We start from the raw sequence: 17,941 nt of genomic DNA, 5'->3' as shown, positions 1-17,941 counted from the left end.
ACCACCAATGCAGAGCTTTGGCAGTGCCCTCCGAGATCTGGACCTTGTCGGAGAGATTTGCCTGAATCTGAGTCCATTTGAACTTCAGGTCCCACTGCAGAGCCCACATATGCAATCTGCTGTGTGTCACCAGCAGAATGCCGTGAGGCCCAGCAGCCTCAGAATCATTCCCAGAGGCTGAAACATCGGTACCATAGCTTGAATATCCTGGATTCACTGCTCTGGATTATAAGTCCGAAACTGCACTCTGTCCAGACCAGCTCTGATGAATGGGAGCATCTGAAACTGTGTCAAGTGTGACTTCAGCCATTTATAGTGAACCCCAGTGAATGCAGGAGGTCTGCCAAAGTCTGAAGGTGGGAGAAGACAGCCTGGGGAGAGCCCGCCTTCAACAGCCCATCGTCGAGATAGGGGAAGACTGAAACCCCTGATCTGCAAAGATGAGCTGAAACCACCACCATCACTGTGGTGAACACCCAGGGGACGCTGGTATGGACAAAGGTGAACACGGTGAACTGAAAGTGCTTATGGCCTATCGTGAACCTCAAGTAACATCTGTGGCAGGCAGGACGGGAATATGTAAACAAGCGTCCTGCAAGTCCAACGCTACCATCCAGTCTCCTGGGTCCATGGCAGATAGAAGCCGAGCCAGAGTGAGCATCTTGAACTTCTCCATCTTGAAGAAAAGATTAAGGGACCAAAGGGCTGGGATAGGGCGAAAGCCCTTGTCCTTTTTGGGTACCAGAAAGTAGTGTGATTAGCAACCTCATCCTACTTCTGGCACGGGAACCCTCCATGTGGCTCCCTTGGCCAAGAGAGCTGTAACTTCCTAGCGGTAAAGGGATAAGTGATCCTCCATCATCCAATAGCAGGATGGTGGCATGAATGGAGGGCTAGTCTCAAAGGGGAGGGAGTAGCCCCTTCGGACAATCTGCAAAACACACCTGTCTGACGTGATGGACTGCCAGTGGAGCAGGTGATGGAGAATCCTGCCTCCAACTGGTTCTAGGTGGGGAGAGTCAGACTATGAAGGCTTAGAGGCTGCTGCAGGGGGAAAAGGGGTGGACTGTCCAGACTGCTGACAACCTGATCCATGAGGTTGGTTGATTCCATGCCCAAGGAATGCAGAGGCTGGGCAGCATCCCCGGCGTGGTGGCTGGCCAGGAATGGACGCGGTTGGTGGCCCCTTCTGTAGCCACGAAAGGGGCACAAGGCAGACTTGGAGGTTGCAGGGGGGTTAGGGGCCACTGTGAGGTCGAACAACCTGGCTGTAGCCCGAGCATTCTTGAGGCACTCGAGTGCTAAGTCTGCCTCATCTGCAAACAGACGGGTGCCGTCAAAGGGCATATCCATCAAGTTAGGTTAGACTGCCAGATGTTCTCAGCCAGATGTGGCAGCTCAGGGACACTGTTGATGAAACCACTCTGCCTAGCGAGTCAGTAGTGACCAGTCCACAACGGATTGTGAACTTTGCTATCTCTCTCCTATCTGCAACAGCCTGAGAGTGTACAGCCTGGGCCTCTTTGAGGACTTGTGGCACCACTTGCGCAACTGTATCACACGGTGTGTTGGAATAACGGCCCAAAAGGCGTGCGGTATTCACGGACCGCATTGCAAGGCTAATAGAAGAAAACATCTTCTTTCCAAGTGTGTCCAACCTTTTGGATTCCCTATACGGGTGTGCAGAAGGGAACGTGCCCTAGGAGGTAGAGGCTTGGATAACCAAGCTCTCGGGGTGGGAGGTTGTTCTGTCAGAAAACTTGAGACCCCTGGAGTGCAATTGTCCTGTTCACAGTTGCCCCTGTGCTGGGTTTGGGCCAGATACCAGTAGGACATCCGTGAGGGCCTCATTAAACAGGAGCATGGGTTCTGAGGGAGAAGCTTCCAGTTGTAGCACCTGTCAGGAGATTAGTCCTGACGGTCACCGAGGGCAACTCAAGGTGTGGGATCTCAGCTGCCCTCCTCACCACCATTGAGTAGGGCGCTCCTTCCTCTGTACCCATGGTAGCGGGAGAAAGCATGCCAGTATCTGGAGTTTGTACGACAGTCGATAGGTCGTTCTTCATGGAGCAGATATTCTAAAGGGGCCATTCATCCCCAAAACTTAACTCATAAGAACGGGGCTCAGGATCTGACCTATGAGGCAAGACTCCTGCTGGCATCAAAATCAGTGTAGAATGAGCCTCATCCGGCTCCATGTCAGCAATTACAATGGGGATGGTGCAGGCTTTGGGTGCGGATAGCGCCGGGGTGTCGGCATCAGGACCAGGCACTGGGGAAGGTCGGAGTGGTACGACTGATGCCAGTCCGGATCCATGACTGGATCCTTGAGTGCCTTTCAGGGCCTAGGCAGAAGCCGCTGCTGCAAAACCCAAAGGGGCTCCTTCCAACTCTGCAGGGCCCAAATGCCCTCCAGCAGCGCTGGACTGCCCAAAAATGAGGCGCATGGCCTCGGAAAACTCTGAGCGCGGCAGGACTCGCTCCGGCTCCCAGAAACCTGGGAAGGTGCAGATTCAGCCCAGGCGCAGGCTCCGCAGAGCGAGGCTGAGAACGTTGGCACTCCCTCATCTCCTCGGCCGACAGACAAGGAGAAGTTGAAGAACGCTTTGAGTTCTTAGATTTCCTCATGTGACTCGACTTCCAATCCCTGAGGACTTTGAGATGGGAAACAACGATGGAGGACTCTGCGACTGATCCCGGGACCTTTCTCTCGACCGAGGTCTTGACTTCCATGGAGTCAAGTGCCAGGCTGCCATCAGCTTTTGGACCACCCAGCAAAGCCTTTGGATGCATGGCCCGAAGCTCAGAGCACAACTTCGGGTCATGGTCGAGCCCAAGATACCAAAGACACACGAGGTGCGGATCCATCACAGACAGCGACTGATGACAAGATCCACAGGGCTTGAAGTGGTTCTTCCTTAATAATGTCCTCGACACACTAGGAGAAGAACACTCAAAAGAATCTTGGTCAAAAAACCCAGTCAAAAAATGACTGAGAGGTAGATCTCTTTGTAACAGTGCTTTCTGGCACGGAAAAAAAGAACTGACTTCAGTGCACTGTGGTGGTGCCTAAATTGGAACCGTGATGTCATATCTGGTGCTAATAACACTGACGACGGATGCAGAGCAATTGACACCACCTGACGGCGCACAGGGGTACTGTTCACAAAATTCTCCGGATCCAGTCTGACGCCCAGGGGAAATTTAAAGGTAAGGAATCTGCAACTAGATGTCTATCAGATTTAGGGCTAATAACGCTGAAGTTTTTAAATTAAAACAAATCAAGATTTCAGTTTGTGCTGATTATATCTTTCTTTATATCTCAAATCCTGACACTTCAATGCCAGCTTTCTTCTCAGAAGTGGATTTGTTTTCCATATTCTTTGCCTATGAATTTGATAAGGAAAATTCTGAGATTCTACTTTCAAATACATTCTGTCAATGTTTAAGGGTAATTGGCCTGCTTGCAATACTTTAAAGATAAAGTACTTGGGAATTTGGTTTGCTAATTCAATAAGAGGTATAATTAAAATAATTTAAATGTCTCATTTACAAATTTTAACATGTAATATCAAATGTTATGTTCTTGGTGTTTTTATAGTGTGCTAATCACCCTTGAGGGTATGCAGGCACTCTGTAGCTGCTGTGTGAAACCTTACTTTAAAAGCCAAGTCTTCAACTTCTTGCAAAAGTCAAAAAGAAAGAAGGCTCTGTTGTATTATGGGAGGTCATTCCAAGTATGAGGCCAGGTAAAATAAAGGGTGGCCACCTGCTCTGCGTTTGTGCATCTCTGGGGTGTGTGCTAGTGAGAGACCAGCAGAGCAAAGGTGTCTGGAAGGTTGATGGAAGTGAATTGGTCTGTTCAAGAAGGCAGGGCCTATTGCTGTAGAGTCCTTTGTAGATGTGGTTGAGGAGTTTGAAGTGTGCACGTTGATGTATCGGAAGTCAGTGGAGTTCCTTAGGGTGTGGGGTGATTTGGGCTTGATCCGGGAGCATGAGGTCTATTTCGGCTGCTGCATTTTGGAGACAGATTGCAGTCTTCTTGTGAGCTGATTGGTTACTTCTGTGTCCTGGGTGTTTCCATAGTCTAGTCTGCTGGTGACGTAGGCTTGGGTGATTGTTTTCCTGTTGTTGTCTGGTAGCCACTTAAAGAATTTCAGCAGCATCCTTAGGGTGCCAAAGCAAGGCAAGATCACTATACTGACTTGGGCAGTCCAGTTTGTTGTCTATGATTATTCTGAGATTTCTTGCTTGTGAGTAGGATGTAGAAGTGGCCCAAAGCCTATGGGCCACCAGGTGGTGTTCCATGGTTAGGTTTTTTCCTGAAGACTACCACTTCGGTCTTGTCCGAGTTTACTTTGAGGCAGTTCGATTTCATCCAGGTGGCCACTTCTGTCATACAGGTGGTGAACCTGTTCCTGGTGTCTGGTCCGAGAGGGACAGTATCAATTGAATGTTGTTGGCTTAAGTAAGGATGTTTATGTTGTGAGCTGCTATGACATCAGCCAGCAGGATCATGTAGATATTGAAGAGCACTGGGCTGGGCAAAGAGCCTAGCAGGACTCTGCAAATAAGACCTCAGGCTTCAGAGGAGTAAAGGGGGCATGGTGACAGTTTGAGTTCTTTTGGTGACAGAGCAGATCCATTTAGAGGGCTTGCCCCTGGATGCCTGCTTCGGGGAGTCATTGGATTAAAATGGGCTGGGAGATTGTGTTGAAGGCTTCTGTTATGTCAAGAAAGATGGTGGCTTCGTTATACCCCCTGTTGAGGATCATACAGGTGTCATCTTTTGCTGATGTAGGGTGGGTTCCATCCTGTGGTTGGGTCTGAATTCTATTGTGTGGTGTCGAAAAGCTGAAGTTTGGTGAGGTGGTCAGGGAGGCACTCGTTGATGATTGGGTAGGGAAGGAGGGATAAAGGTGGGAAATGGGGGAGTTTAGTTGGGTCGTCTGAGGGTTTCTTTAGGAGGACATTGACGACTGCATGTCTGCATGGTTCCGGGAAGGTGGCTGTACTGGTAGAGATGTTGAGGATAGGGGTGTGGGACTTGCTGATGGGGACTGCTCCTTTGTCAAAGGTGTTAAGGGGCAGGTGTTCCACCAGGGTCCTGGTATGGTCTTCTTGATTGCTGTGTTTTTTCTGTGCTAATGGTATCCCATGTGGTGATTGTGTTGACTTCCATTGTCAATGGGAGACTACTGGAGAGGGCTAGGTGGTCCAGTTGCTGGTGGAAGTTACCTGTTATGGTTGCAATTTTGTTGCAGAAATAGTTTGAGAGGTCATGGCACAGAGCCTGTAATTGGTTGGGGTTTCCAATAACAGCTAAGGGTGTTCTGAAGTCTTTGACAATTGCAAACATGTTATTCTTGCTGTAGGAGCTGGCATTTATTTGTTAGACTAGTGCCTTCCTCTTGGTTTCTCGGATGAGCTGGTGGTATCGCCTCTGGGTTTTTAAAGCGTCTTTTCCCCCTTCTCCTTTGCTAGTGCTCCATTTCTGTTCCAGTTGTTTGCAGTGTTACCTGGTCATTTTGTGGCCTTCTGTGTACAAGCTGGCTTGTGTATAGTTTTTGCTGTGTTGCTTTGTTTCAAGGGGCCAGAGTGTCGGCGCAGTTGATGATCCTTTTGTTGAAGTTCTCCGTGTTGCATGCTTGGATGGCTGTGGGTTCTTGTGTGCGGCAGTTATTCAGTCCACCTCTGTTAGGTTGTTCCAGTGTTGGCATGCAGGGCTTTTCTGGATTAATGGGTGTTGATTGTAAAACTGACTATGGCATGGTCTGACAGGGCTTACAGTTCTTGGTACGTTGATCATAATGTTGCTGAAAGATGTGAAGACATGTCTAGGATGTGCCGGCAGCATGGGTGGCTCAGTGACACGCTGGGTTAGCCCCAAGGATGTCAACAAGGGTGGCTGAATTGGAGTTGGTCCGCTCTTCAAGATGGAAACTGAGGTCTCCTAGAAGCATGAAAGCACTGGAGTTGAGGACTAGGGGAGTCCTGTTTGCGAAGTTGGCCTGGTGGCCTGAGGGATGGTAAACTAGGATGCCATTCAGGTGAAATCCGTAATGATTTGTAATTTGAAGCTTAGGTGGTCCATGTAGTTTGTTGCGGCGGAGGTGATGCAGATGAAGGTGCTTTAGTACATGATGGCAAATTGTCCTCCGGGCCTGTTTAACCGGTTTTGCCTGGTGACCTTGTATGTGGCGGAAATAGTGATGGCTATGTCTGGCATTGAAGCTGTGGCCACCAATGCTTCCGTGAAGAATAGGAGGGCTGGGTGGCATCTTCCAGCAGCCCCCAGATCTCCGAGGTGGCCTTGCTGAGTGAGTGGGTCTTGAGGAGCATGCATGCTATTGGTGTTTGTGGGGGTGGGCGGTGTGTTTGTAGGTGTTTGAGTGTGTGTGGGTGTGGTGGGTATGTTCTCGGTTGGTGATGCGAGAGCAGTTGTGAAAGAGAAGTGGCAGAAGGAGCAGATGAAGACTCCTTCTGTGTGATGAGGTGCGACAGGCCAGTAGACGGTAGAAGGACATCCGTGATTTGTGCCATGAAGAACAGCGTGGTAGTTATGTGTCATGGAGGACCAGAGATTCTGGCATATGGGCTTGCCTTTGGCACACCAGTGGGGCACCCACAGCTCGTGTCTGCACTGTGGCCAACATTCAGTGGGTCAGGGGAGAGGAGAGGATCACAGGCGGCAGGCCGAGGAGAAGCATGATGCTGGTGAAGAACAGAGGTGCAAAGGAGCATATAAGGAGTAGGAAAGAGGGCAGGAAAAGGGTGCAGAGAAGACAGAGAGATGGCAAAGGAGCACAAGAAATGACACAAAGGCAAGAAAAGCAAGGGAAAAAGCACAGAAGATTCATAGCAAAAGTTACAGAAATGGCACAGAGGCAATCGAGTGAGAGAAACAGCAAAGAAATGTCACAGGAACAGTGAGAAAAGAGTGACAAATGGCACAAAGAGACAAAAACAGTAAAAGAAACACAGCAACGTCACAGAGAGTGAGAAGACAGTGGTAGAAAAGGCACAAAAAGTCTCAATAGAGAGGGAGAGGAAAAAGCATAGAGCAAAATAAACAGCAAAGAAAAATCACAGGTGATGTGAGAGAAAAGACAGAAAGAGTTTGAGAAGTGGCATAAAACACAGAGAAAGCAAGAGAGAGAGTATAAGTGTGAAAGAGGGAGATAGTCGAGACTGGTTCCAGGTCCACAAGGGCCTTGACTGGTTGGTGGACTGTTCGCAAGCAAATCCAGAGGGGGCTGGGCCTATGCACCTTCTTATCAAAGTGGAATACTTTGATGTTGTCTTTTTTGGGGATGGCCTGGGTCACTTTAAAATAAGGTTATGTCCGATAATTGTATACCCTTTATCAATGATCCGAATTAACACTCCGGACTCTGTCTTAGAAAAGATTATTTCTATAATAATTAGTTTTTTTCATGGATACCTTCGTGCTTTTTGCCAAAGACAGTGTATTGGCTAACCTATGCAATTAATCCTTTTGGTCCTATCTGGTTAGACATGCAGAAAATGTTTGTTTCTCTTTTCTCCTTTTAATAATTCTTAGCTTTTTTGCAGAGACCCAATCCTATGCCACTAGAGAATTTAAGAAAATCTTAGATTAGTCATTCCTCTTTTATCAAATCACTTCTTTGACAAAGATACATTTTCCAAAGTTACAATAAATTTATCAAAATCAACAATAAGACTTTCTTTTGGGGTATACGGCTAGGAACTGGCACGTTAGGTTAATCAATTGGTCAAACTTAAAAATATATATATATATATATATACCAATTTAACCTTAGCATATATCAAAACTAAAAACAAATGCGTTTTCTAATATTTACAATTTAGGACAAAATTATTTTGTGTCCTTTCATTTTATCCTAAAGTGTCCAATATATACATGCATTTTTAATATTTGATAATTATAAAGAGTGATATCAAAATCTGAGTTACCTTAGAAATCAGACTTTAATGTCTCATTGTGCGCTGCTAATACAACACGACCTTTATTTTTTTATTTACAACGGGTTATCACTAACACCAATGCTGTTAAATAGGATGATTACAGCAATCGTTGGTAATGTAAGTGTCATGAGTAATTTGTTTCACATGTTTTTCAAATGGCCTCTTGTTCTCATCTTCCGGCTGACGCTTGTGAAGTAGACCAACCTAATATTCAATACAAACATTTCTTTTCATTTTTTTGTATTTTAACTGGTAGGTTAGCTGGCAATTGGGATGTGCTAACTGCTAAAAGTAAAGTAAATGTGCTTTTAACAGCAATCACATTCCAACTAATAATTACAAAAAATACTTTAAAATGATAGTTTAAATCATGGTGTTATGGAGTATGCTAAAATCATAGATTAGAATAAATATGCATCACACACAGAGGCCGAGGTGGCCGCTGCAGGATGAACCACTCTCACGGAGGTCAGAGTCGAGTCCCCAAGCTGGCGGAGGGACCAGTACGTATTGCCGGTGTAACAGTCGTACGAGCAGTGGCTGAAGAATGCAGACATACCCTAGGACAAATTCTAAAAAAGCAACTTACTTTTATTTTCACTTTACTTTGTAGGATTACAGAAATGAAGCACAGCAGCAGCCTTAACATCTTGTGGTATGTAGTTTACTATGTGTACAAATATCAGGTGTTATCAAGCGACCTGTGATTTTCACGTTGTAACTGCAACACATCACAACAATACTACTGTGTAGACTGATGACAACATACATTTTACTTTTAAAAGTGAGAGAAAATTGGGTGTCTTAAGCACGAACTTCTAAGGAGAGTAAATGAGTCCGAAAAGCTTGGAACATCAAACATGGCTTACCTACCCACAGAATAGCCTGCCAGGAGAAACCCTGCTGAGCCCGACAGAACCTGGAAATCTTGGTTCCTTGTTTTGTGAACGATTAGACCCACGCGTGTAATCTACAAGAAATATATACATATTTAGTTCCAGAAACCCTTACATTTCCCTAGTTTAGGGTGAAATGTTTCAGAGATAACAGGCATCAGCTGTGCAATAATTAGCCATATGAAAGCAAATCCCCATACTCGAACTGTGGTTTTACATGTAATAAAATAAATAAATAACTTCCATGGCACCATTCGGGATAGAGAAGGCCACAGTCATGCAAGCATTTCAGCGCCCCACAAGGGGGTAAGTAAGCGCTATATAAATGTTGGAATATAATACAATACACATTCCACAAATTCTTACAATCATACGCAGCACAAATTTGAATAGAATAGGTTTTAAAATAAATATACAACTTAGTAGATCTCTTAGCACTTCTGTGGCAATTCACTGCCAATAAAACCTTTAGGTCGCTTTCACACATTTATTTGTGGGTGTAAGTGAAGCTTGGGTACAGAAAAAAAAACAGCATTTATTAGGGAAAAAGCCTGGAATTTCACCCATGCAAGTATGATTTGTGGGCACACAGACTGCTACATGAGCAAATCTGTGCTTGGAGGAAGGTTTGTAGTTTCCAGTGCATAGAGGCTGGGTCCAACTGAAAGGTTGAAAAAGTCACAGACTTGTGGTTATTCACAAACTTTCTGCATGCAATTTTGCATCCGTCGAACAAGTATTCTTTCCAAAGACAGAGGGGACTCTTACTCCAGAAGGAGAAACAAAATAAAAATACAGCAGAAACAAAATAAAAAAAAATACAAACTGTTGAAAAACTCCTGCATGGAGAAATATACCTCAGTATACCAGTGGCGGCTGGTGACATTTTAAAGTGGGGGGGGGGGTAAACCCTTGAGAGGAGTGCTCTTTGGCGGGCGAGCGGAGTCAGCAAGCCCAACCGCCATAAGGGAGGTTGGGGAGTGGGGGTGTCTCCTCCCCCAGGAAAATTTAGAAAAAAGAGTGGGCAAATGGTGCATTTTCAAGCAAAAATGGGAAAGCAAGAAGTTAATAAAGCTATTGTAAAAGTGTAGTTATGACATCAATAAAGAGATTTCCTATAATAATGATGCAGGTAGCCGCGTGGCCTGGTGCTGCAGTTGGTAAGGGGTGGTTAGGGACGATTTATGTCACTTAAACTTGTAACTATAAGTGTTGCACTCTTTGTTGTTCAGCATGCTAATAAAAAACAAAGGCGTAAAACATGTCAGAACCTTCACACACTATATTTATTTCCTTCCTTGACCAGAACTACAGTGATAGAGGGCAAAAGACACAGTGGGGAACACTTCTAGCAGGTGCCTGAATGGAGCCTGGGGCTATCCTGCAATGCTAATTGTTTGATTAAACTTGTATTTCAACTACACATACATTAGTATGAATAACTGATAAAGAACTGACTGCACAGAATGGGCAGCACCAGTGCCGGAGGGATGAGCATTAAGAGAGGCTGGAACCCCCACCGAAACCCCCTTGTCAGAGCAAAGGGGACCCCAGAGTGCAATGTCGGCTCGAATCCTCAAAATAAAGGAACAGGTCTCTCTTGCTTTCCACAACAGCAATGCTACACTAAGCACCCAGTGCATGCCAGAACAGCAAAAAGTGTTCCTGGGTTGAAGAGGTGGGTCCGGGGTTGAAGAGGAAAACTTAGGTTCTAAAAAAAAAAAAACTAAAAAAAAAAAAAAATCATGCCGGCGGCACTAAAAACCAAGGAAAAGGGAAACAAGCTGAATGACCCACTGCATGCACTTAAAATATTGTAGCTTGCAAATACACCACTTCAAATGTACTTGTTGCACAAAATATGTGGACACAAATTGGCACCCGCATGTGCATCAGGCATTTGAAAAAAGATGAGCTTACATTTAATTAAATATCGGCTATTTTACACATTGACTGGTAGATTTCCCGCATATGTCTGAGTTGTATTAGAAATACCACTGATATCAAAGTCTAACAGACGTCAGACAGGGCACAGCTATTGAGGGGAAAGGTTTATTTATTTATTTTTGTATTTATGGCTGTGATTATAACCTATGAACTGCGCAGTAACCAAAGGAGCTCGGTGACAAACAGTACCCACTGAGCTATGCACATTAAATGCTGCTCTGTGATCTGTATACATGTTCTTTGCCGGAGACATACTAACCCTCTGCTTTAAATGAATCAAAACTGCTACTATACAAAACCCTGATCTCGCTCCTGCGGGTACATTAATCACCAGCGTTAGTTTGAAGTTTTTATTGTTGCCTGCATGCACAGGGAACTCTGCAGCTGGTGCTTTCCAAACTACTTCACTGCTACAAAACCGGGCCCCACCATTCCAGCCTCCAGGGAGGTACGGCCGGCCTTGAGCTCAAACCTTCAATATTGAGACATGCCGTGGGATAAAAAACCCCTTTTATCTGCTGCCTTCCGCGCGCCTGGTGTTGATACGGTGGTGCATAATTAAGAACTAGACTAGAGCATCGTCTCGTGACATCTCGAATTCCGTCTGAGGAAGGACTCTGCAGTTGTTAAAAGGTTCACTTTCTGTCACCGCTATCAACCTCTTGCCTTCAGGCAGGTAAGGCGCGCTTCCATCGATCGGATTTAGAGACAAAATGTCTCCAAAATAAATCGGGAAATATATGCAAAATACGTACAATACATTGTTTTTAGTAAGCACATCCCCTTCCACGTCCTTTCCATGTATGTGGTTCTGAAAGGGTACCTTGCATTTCTTTTGCATGCGTGTATTCGACCTGTACTCCATGTCTTCCCTGTGTGCAAATGTTACTTGATGTTGTTCCATGACATGATGTGCTCAGATTTCAGGGTGTTTTTCTGCTAGAGAAGCAATCGCCTAACTAGTCACGGTCATCATTTAAATAAGCCTCTTTCAGTATGAACTTCGCTTCCCCGCTTAAATTTCAGCAACAGGCTTGATGCCTTTCTGCAGAGAACTGCGAGAGCGAGCTACAGGAATTATTGGTTATTAGAATTGTGTTTGGATTGGGGTTAACACATGCAAATTGTTTCAGATTTCCTAATGAACACTCATGAACAGAAAGCATTAATATGTGCATTTGCTGGTTCTGCAGCATAACCTGTTCGAACCACAGGCACTGCTCCTAAATGGCAGGCGCCTGATACGAAAGGCGGTAATCTAGAAAGTAAATACTAATTTATTGTTCACGGTCTCCAAACTCACGAATTATAGAATTTACCTGTGTGGAAACAGGAAGCTCTTTTCAGATCAATGCCTGCCTGTCCTGTACTAGCAACGAACGATGCGGCCTGCCTCTCTTCGTGCACAAAAATGGAAAAGAGACACACCCTCCTACCACCCCTTGCTGCCTCTCACACACACTCTGTGCCAGAGGCCCCAAGTAACTGCTACCACGTCTAAGCCAATCCAGAGGCTACTTATTCTGTTACAGCAGCGCCTGGACTGGCTGGGGCATGGAACCTCAACACTCATTACTAAGCTGCAGCTATGAGTCACCCCGAGCTCCAGTACGTGCAATGAAAGAGTTCCTGAGTCGGCCTCTAGTGCGCATGTCCGGCTGGCGGATAAAGGCATCCGTCGAACCTGACATGCGCACGTAGGCCCTTCTGATTCTCACGGTGTCTGTCAATAATATCATTAAGCCCCCACAGCGTCAGACCTGCACTGGCTTCTCAACAAGGGACCTACCTCATGCCTCGATACAACAACCAGCCCGCAGCACAATGCAAAACACTTAAAGTATTTAGGACTTCACTTACATTTAACTGGGGTTGCAGTGGGCCAAAATATGAGTGGGGCAACACCCCAGTGCCCTAAGGAAGGCGCCGCCCCGGCTGTATGGGTAAACAGATTTGCGTTTTAGTACTGCTAGGAAGATGGTCTCACTACATCATAGTGACCTATTTCGGGCTGGTAATCACTTGCATTTTGCCGAACCTTGCCTGAATGGTGTTATGCAGAAACGTTCTCCTACGCAACACCCCACATAGGTTATTAAAGATAAATGAATGTAATATTGATCCATCTACAACCTGTTACAATAGAGTAAGAAACCTCTGTTATACACTCATCAGATCTATAAAGAGAAAAGGCAAAAGACTCCCATGACACAAATAGGATTTTGAATCCATTCATATCACTTACACGCAGGCTACTTAAGCCCACCCGATCACCATTCCTACCACTTTCCTACTTAATGATGGCTACATGTATATTTTGATACCTAGGTCTCTACACTTGTTAATATTTCCAGTGAGAGTACTTCAAACTTAAACCAGCTATATATAGTGCCAATAAAGTCAACTATAACTGATAATAAGCAATGTTATTAGCTTTTTGTGAAAAGGTAGCAAGCGCTTAAAAATTGTTCTGATTCACTGTGGTGGATGTATGGTGAACACTCTTCCGTAACTGCCTTCTGCAAGAAAATTCTTAGCTTCCCCCACTGGCCTCCCCATTGCTGCTTATAAACCTTTGAAAGCAACCTCAAGTTTTACAGCCACACACTGTCAGTCTTTGCAAATTCAGTGAGACCCATGCTGTGTATGTAAATAACCAACTGAAGGTGCCAACTGCCACAACAACAATATGATGAATGCAATGGCACAGTGAGCACGGGACCCACATCTGGTCATACACACCACTCTTTCAACAACAAGGTGACTGAGTGAAAGTGTCAACTGCAACAAGGTGATGGATGGAATGCTAAAATTAATCTCAGCCACTGGCAGTCACTCAGGCAGTACCCCAATCTATTGTTTTTCACCCACCATGCCACCTCAATTCGACCAGGCTGCATGCAAATCAGTCTTGCCCTGCTCCAATGGAAACAGTCCAGTCCAAACGGCCAAGCCAAGTCCTCCCTGAACCAATATATAAGCCACCTAGGACTGGTTCTGCGCTGATAAGGGTTCATCAGCCGGATATAGCTTCATTCCTGTGGCACAATGAGCACGGGACCCACGTCTGAGCATACCAGTTGCATTTCGGTCGTCAACTGCAACAACAGCAAGGTGATGGATGATCTGCTTGAACTAATCTCAGCCATCTGCAATTGCTAGGGGATGCATCCCAATCCAACCAAATAAAAACACAAGCAATCCTATCCGACATTTACTTATGTTTAAATGACTATGGGCCTGATTCTAACTTTGGAGGACGGTGTTAAACCGTCCCAAAAGTGGCGGATATACCACCTACCGTATTACGAGTTCCATAGGATATAATGGACTCGTAATACGGTAGGTGGTATATCCGCCACTTTTGGGACGGTTTAACACCGTCCTCCAAAGTTAGAATCAGGCCCTATGTGACAAATGAAAGCACTCACAGATGTTAGAGAAACCGTGCAGCTTACTCTCTTCCTGCTTGTCTCTTCCTTGTTAATTTCATTTTACAGAAAGTATTAACTGTAAAAGTTTTTCCAGTAGAAATGCAGGAATCAAATAATTGTAAAAATAAGTCACCTCCCTTACAATTTTAATTGCCAACATTTTTTAAACGTTTATCCATAATCATTCCTTATAACCCCAACGTACAGTCATGTTTATTAATAACTTACATCTCCCCCGCTGTCCTTTAAGCCAACAATGTTTGGATGCTGGGATAGGGCAACAATGGCGTCCACCGGTAAATCAAGACCAGTATTGCCTGGCACGCTGTACAGAACAACTGGCACCGGGGAAGACTCTGCCACCTGAAAGAAAAGAATAAAACAACGATATAGACCCTAATGCTGTGTCTTTCAGTCTTAGGAATGGGGGCACGGTTGGTTATACAGAAAGCCAATTCTAGCTCGTGACCGAGGGTGCCCCCAGCATGTAATGACAGATTGCCCTTATGAGCATCGAGTATGGCCATGCTGCAAGAAAAACGTAGAGGCAAAGTGTCTCTTTACAAAGGGGACCAAAAATTCCAGCAGTGTTCATTGACAAGTCATTAGAAATCTCCACATTAGGCAACATATACAAATATCAACATACAACAGGTTTTCCACTGTATGGATCTCCAGTGCAAAGAGAACATGTAATGGATACCTGAATCCGGAATTACCAAACCCTCTCTTAAATGTACACGATCTGCTTCAGTCTTAGTAAACTTAAATTAGCTCAGATTGGAGACTACACTTTCATGTTTTAGAGTTCTCGGATGGTGTAAGCTTCTATTTTATGCATTTACATGGACAACTAGGACAAGGCAAGTATTAATGTTTTTTAGCAAAGACTAATGCTGAATTTGACACTTTTATAAAAAACACACACCTAAAAGTAGACATGAAGGACTAATCCCTGAGGACAACCCATAGCAACATGCCAAGGGGTTAACTGGAAGACGCAGGGAACCGTTTAAATCAGTACTCTTCTATTCCTGTTGCAAAAGAGAGGTATGGCCCTGGAAATCAGTGAGCAATTTCATTATTTACTATTTATTTGGCAGGCAGTTTTGTTGAGCGGTAGCATGAAGCCTTCCAGGCCACTTGACATTGCTAGTGACTTAAGAAAGCACAACATAGAAAATATCGATTGTAAAAGTAGTCATTGTGGTTCCTGTCGACGAGCGTTACTTTACCCTCATCAGCAAGGGTGGGGCAGGTCTTCGTCTGTGACATAACTTCAAATTCCAAAAGCATGTTTGAAGTAGGAAGTTGTAAGTTCACTACAAAAGATCAGGGTGCTAGTTATGAGTGGCAGGCAGCCGTGAACTTCCTGGGAGGTGGGGGGGGGGGGGGGGGGGGGACTACAAAGGCTTTCCAAGCAGCATGGTAATGTGGGTCTGAAATTAACCCCGGTATTCCAGGGCCTAGAGCTAAAAGGCTTGGTTTTACAGGGTGGGGATGTGAAACCATTGTAGGAATACTCACATCTGCAGCACAAGTAAAACATTCAAGACTCCCCACAAATTATTACAAACTCCTCATTCCTCCCACCCCTCCAGCCCACCACTCTAATTCCCTTCACCCCTACACCCCAAACACCAAAGCCTAATATAAGGACACACCCAGCCACATCAAGAACTCGAGGCCAGAGGCAGAAAGGATTATCCTCCCAGCACCTCTACTGGGTGAGCATACTACACCCCCCTCCTGCAAGTTGTAGCTTCTTCCCTCCCAGTTGGCGCATTGCTCACATCTGCCAGAAGGGGGATGCCCCAGGCCAAGTCCGGGGTTCATGGTTCCACCACCTGCACCAGCAAGCAGAAACAGGCCCAAACCATAGGAAGAGAAATATGTGGCCAAATAGTTATGCAATCACGTGCAAGCTACTAACGTTTTGGGCAATGCTGAAGCAGGTTTTGGCCTGCACATTGTACGGAGTAATGCTGGCTATCCAGGAAGACTTCAGCTTGGTGGTGGATGGTGATAGTGTCAGCACATTCATATTTGGAGCTCTCATTGGAGCTTGACACCATTGGCCATGATGTCTTGTTAGGTCAGCTAAAGGCAATAAGGACTGCTGACACAGCTTTGCCCTGGCTCACCTCTTTTTGCTGCAGTATGTACAATCTCCACTTGTCTCAAGTTGCCTTAACATACTGGGTTTCTCAGGGATCATTTCTATCACCCCACCTGTTTAATCTATACATGCAGAAGCCCGAGGTGGCAATGGACGCTTGAGACTGGAACTCCTGCCTAGGCCCCACATGTCTAGAAGCCCAGCGGGCCCCACTGGGAATCCATATGACTGCATGGGAGGAAAATGACATGCTTGAGCTGCCCTAGATGCCTGCCAGATGGTGAAACTTCAGGTGAGTGAGCTAGACAGCTGGTGAGGCAAGGTGGCCTGACCACAAACAAAACAAGAGGATTGCCCGAACAAGTGTTCCAGTTTCATGGGTGGAGTCCACTCTACTGGCGATCTGCATGCTTGGGCGCGGCTGGGATGGAGCGGGGGCCGTGATTTTTGTGCCCATGGCCGCTCACTCTCTGAGAGAGATGCAATGTAGCCTTCAAGGCATGCCTGACAGGCAGAGAGCGGAAAGTCTACACAGCACCAGCAAGGGGGGTTTGCGCTGTTGGCCATCACGGAGGGTGAGGGGCCAATTTTGTGCCTCCTAGGGCACCTGGTTGGTGAGTCCCTCTATTAGAACTAACTCTTGGCCAGCCACGACCCAGATGGCTGCTGCCCACCATCACTGCAGGCAATCCCTGCGGCCTCATGACCTTCAACAGAGAGGACTGGGAGACTCTGTAATCCGACTCATGGACATTCTGGGGGCCTAGATGATTGGATGCCCTGACCCTTCCGATTGATTAGAGGAGCATGAGATACATCTCACACACCTCTGCTGTGGGTCTGGCATATAACTCATGCCTAGCGTGACCGGGTTGTGCACTCCTTCACCCAGAGTAACCTGCTGTATGCCCGCATTGGAGTTTCCCTGAGATTTGTCCCCCGAAAGTGACTGACCCTCATTTTGGTGTTGCAACCCATTTGGGACGATTCCACTCTTCAACATTCTGGGAGTGCACACCCTCCAGTTGGAGACCACTGACAGACGCTGTATGGGTAGAACCCGCCAGAGAACACCACTGAGAGCATGTGACCTGCTATTGGGGGTATCCAGCCAGGCCAGTGTTTGCCCACGCCTGATGCTCGATCACCTTTGCTGCTGGAAGTGCTTCTATGGGAAGACACTGGAACGATGATGTCCTCAAGGACCACGCAGGTAACCACTGTCAAGGATCTATTCTGTTTCCCTCTACCAAAGCAGGAAAATCAAGCTCCCACACCCTGCTCACGACTGGAGGGGAACCCAGAACCAGACTAGTTACACTTGGAGACAATTTGGAGGCCCCCACCAAGAACTTTATGGTCCACTTCTTCATCGAGGATAAAAACGAACTCAGTGCGGTCTGCAATGACTTCAAAGAAAACCTCACTGAAATTCAGAGGGCTATTAGAGATTTGGGTGCCAAGGTAGAATCTCTTGAAACAACCCAGAATGAATTCCACTCCCACTTGGTGACTTTGATTGGCCAGTTCATCGCGCTCCAAGAACAGCAGGAGCACTTGGAGAACTGTTCCTG

At 46.0% G+C, this 17,941-nt stretch overlaps 1 protein-coding gene across 1 annotated transcript in view; it reads right to left on the bottom strand.

Moving 5' to 3' along the window:
- The window catches only part of HOGA1 (4-hydroxy-2-oxoglutarate aldolase 1), a 197,077-nt gene that overhangs the window by 80,367 nt on the left and 98,769 nt on the right, over positions 1–17,941 (bottom strand). The window contains exons 4-5 of the mRNA XM_069239624.1: positions 14,477–14,611; positions 8,845–8,941 (exon numbers count right to left, since the gene is read on the bottom strand). Coding sequence (XP_069095725.1) covers positions 8,845–8,941; positions 14,477–14,611 — 232 coding nt within the window. The remainder of the gene's footprint in view (positions 1–8,844; positions 8,942–14,476; positions 14,612–17,941) is intronic.

Source organism: Pleurodeles waltl, chromosome 6 (genome assembly GCF_031143425.1).
Source record: "Pleurodeles waltl isolate 20211129_DDA chromosome 6, aPleWal1.hap1.20221129, whole genome shotgun sequence".
In the NCBI taxonomy this organism is placed as follows: Eukaryota; Metazoa; Chordata; class Amphibia; order Caudata; family Salamandridae; genus Pleurodeles; species Pleurodeles waltl.
The sequence above is the reverse complement of the archived record's forward strand: the minus strand, read 5'-3'. Positions and strand labels throughout refer to the sequence as shown.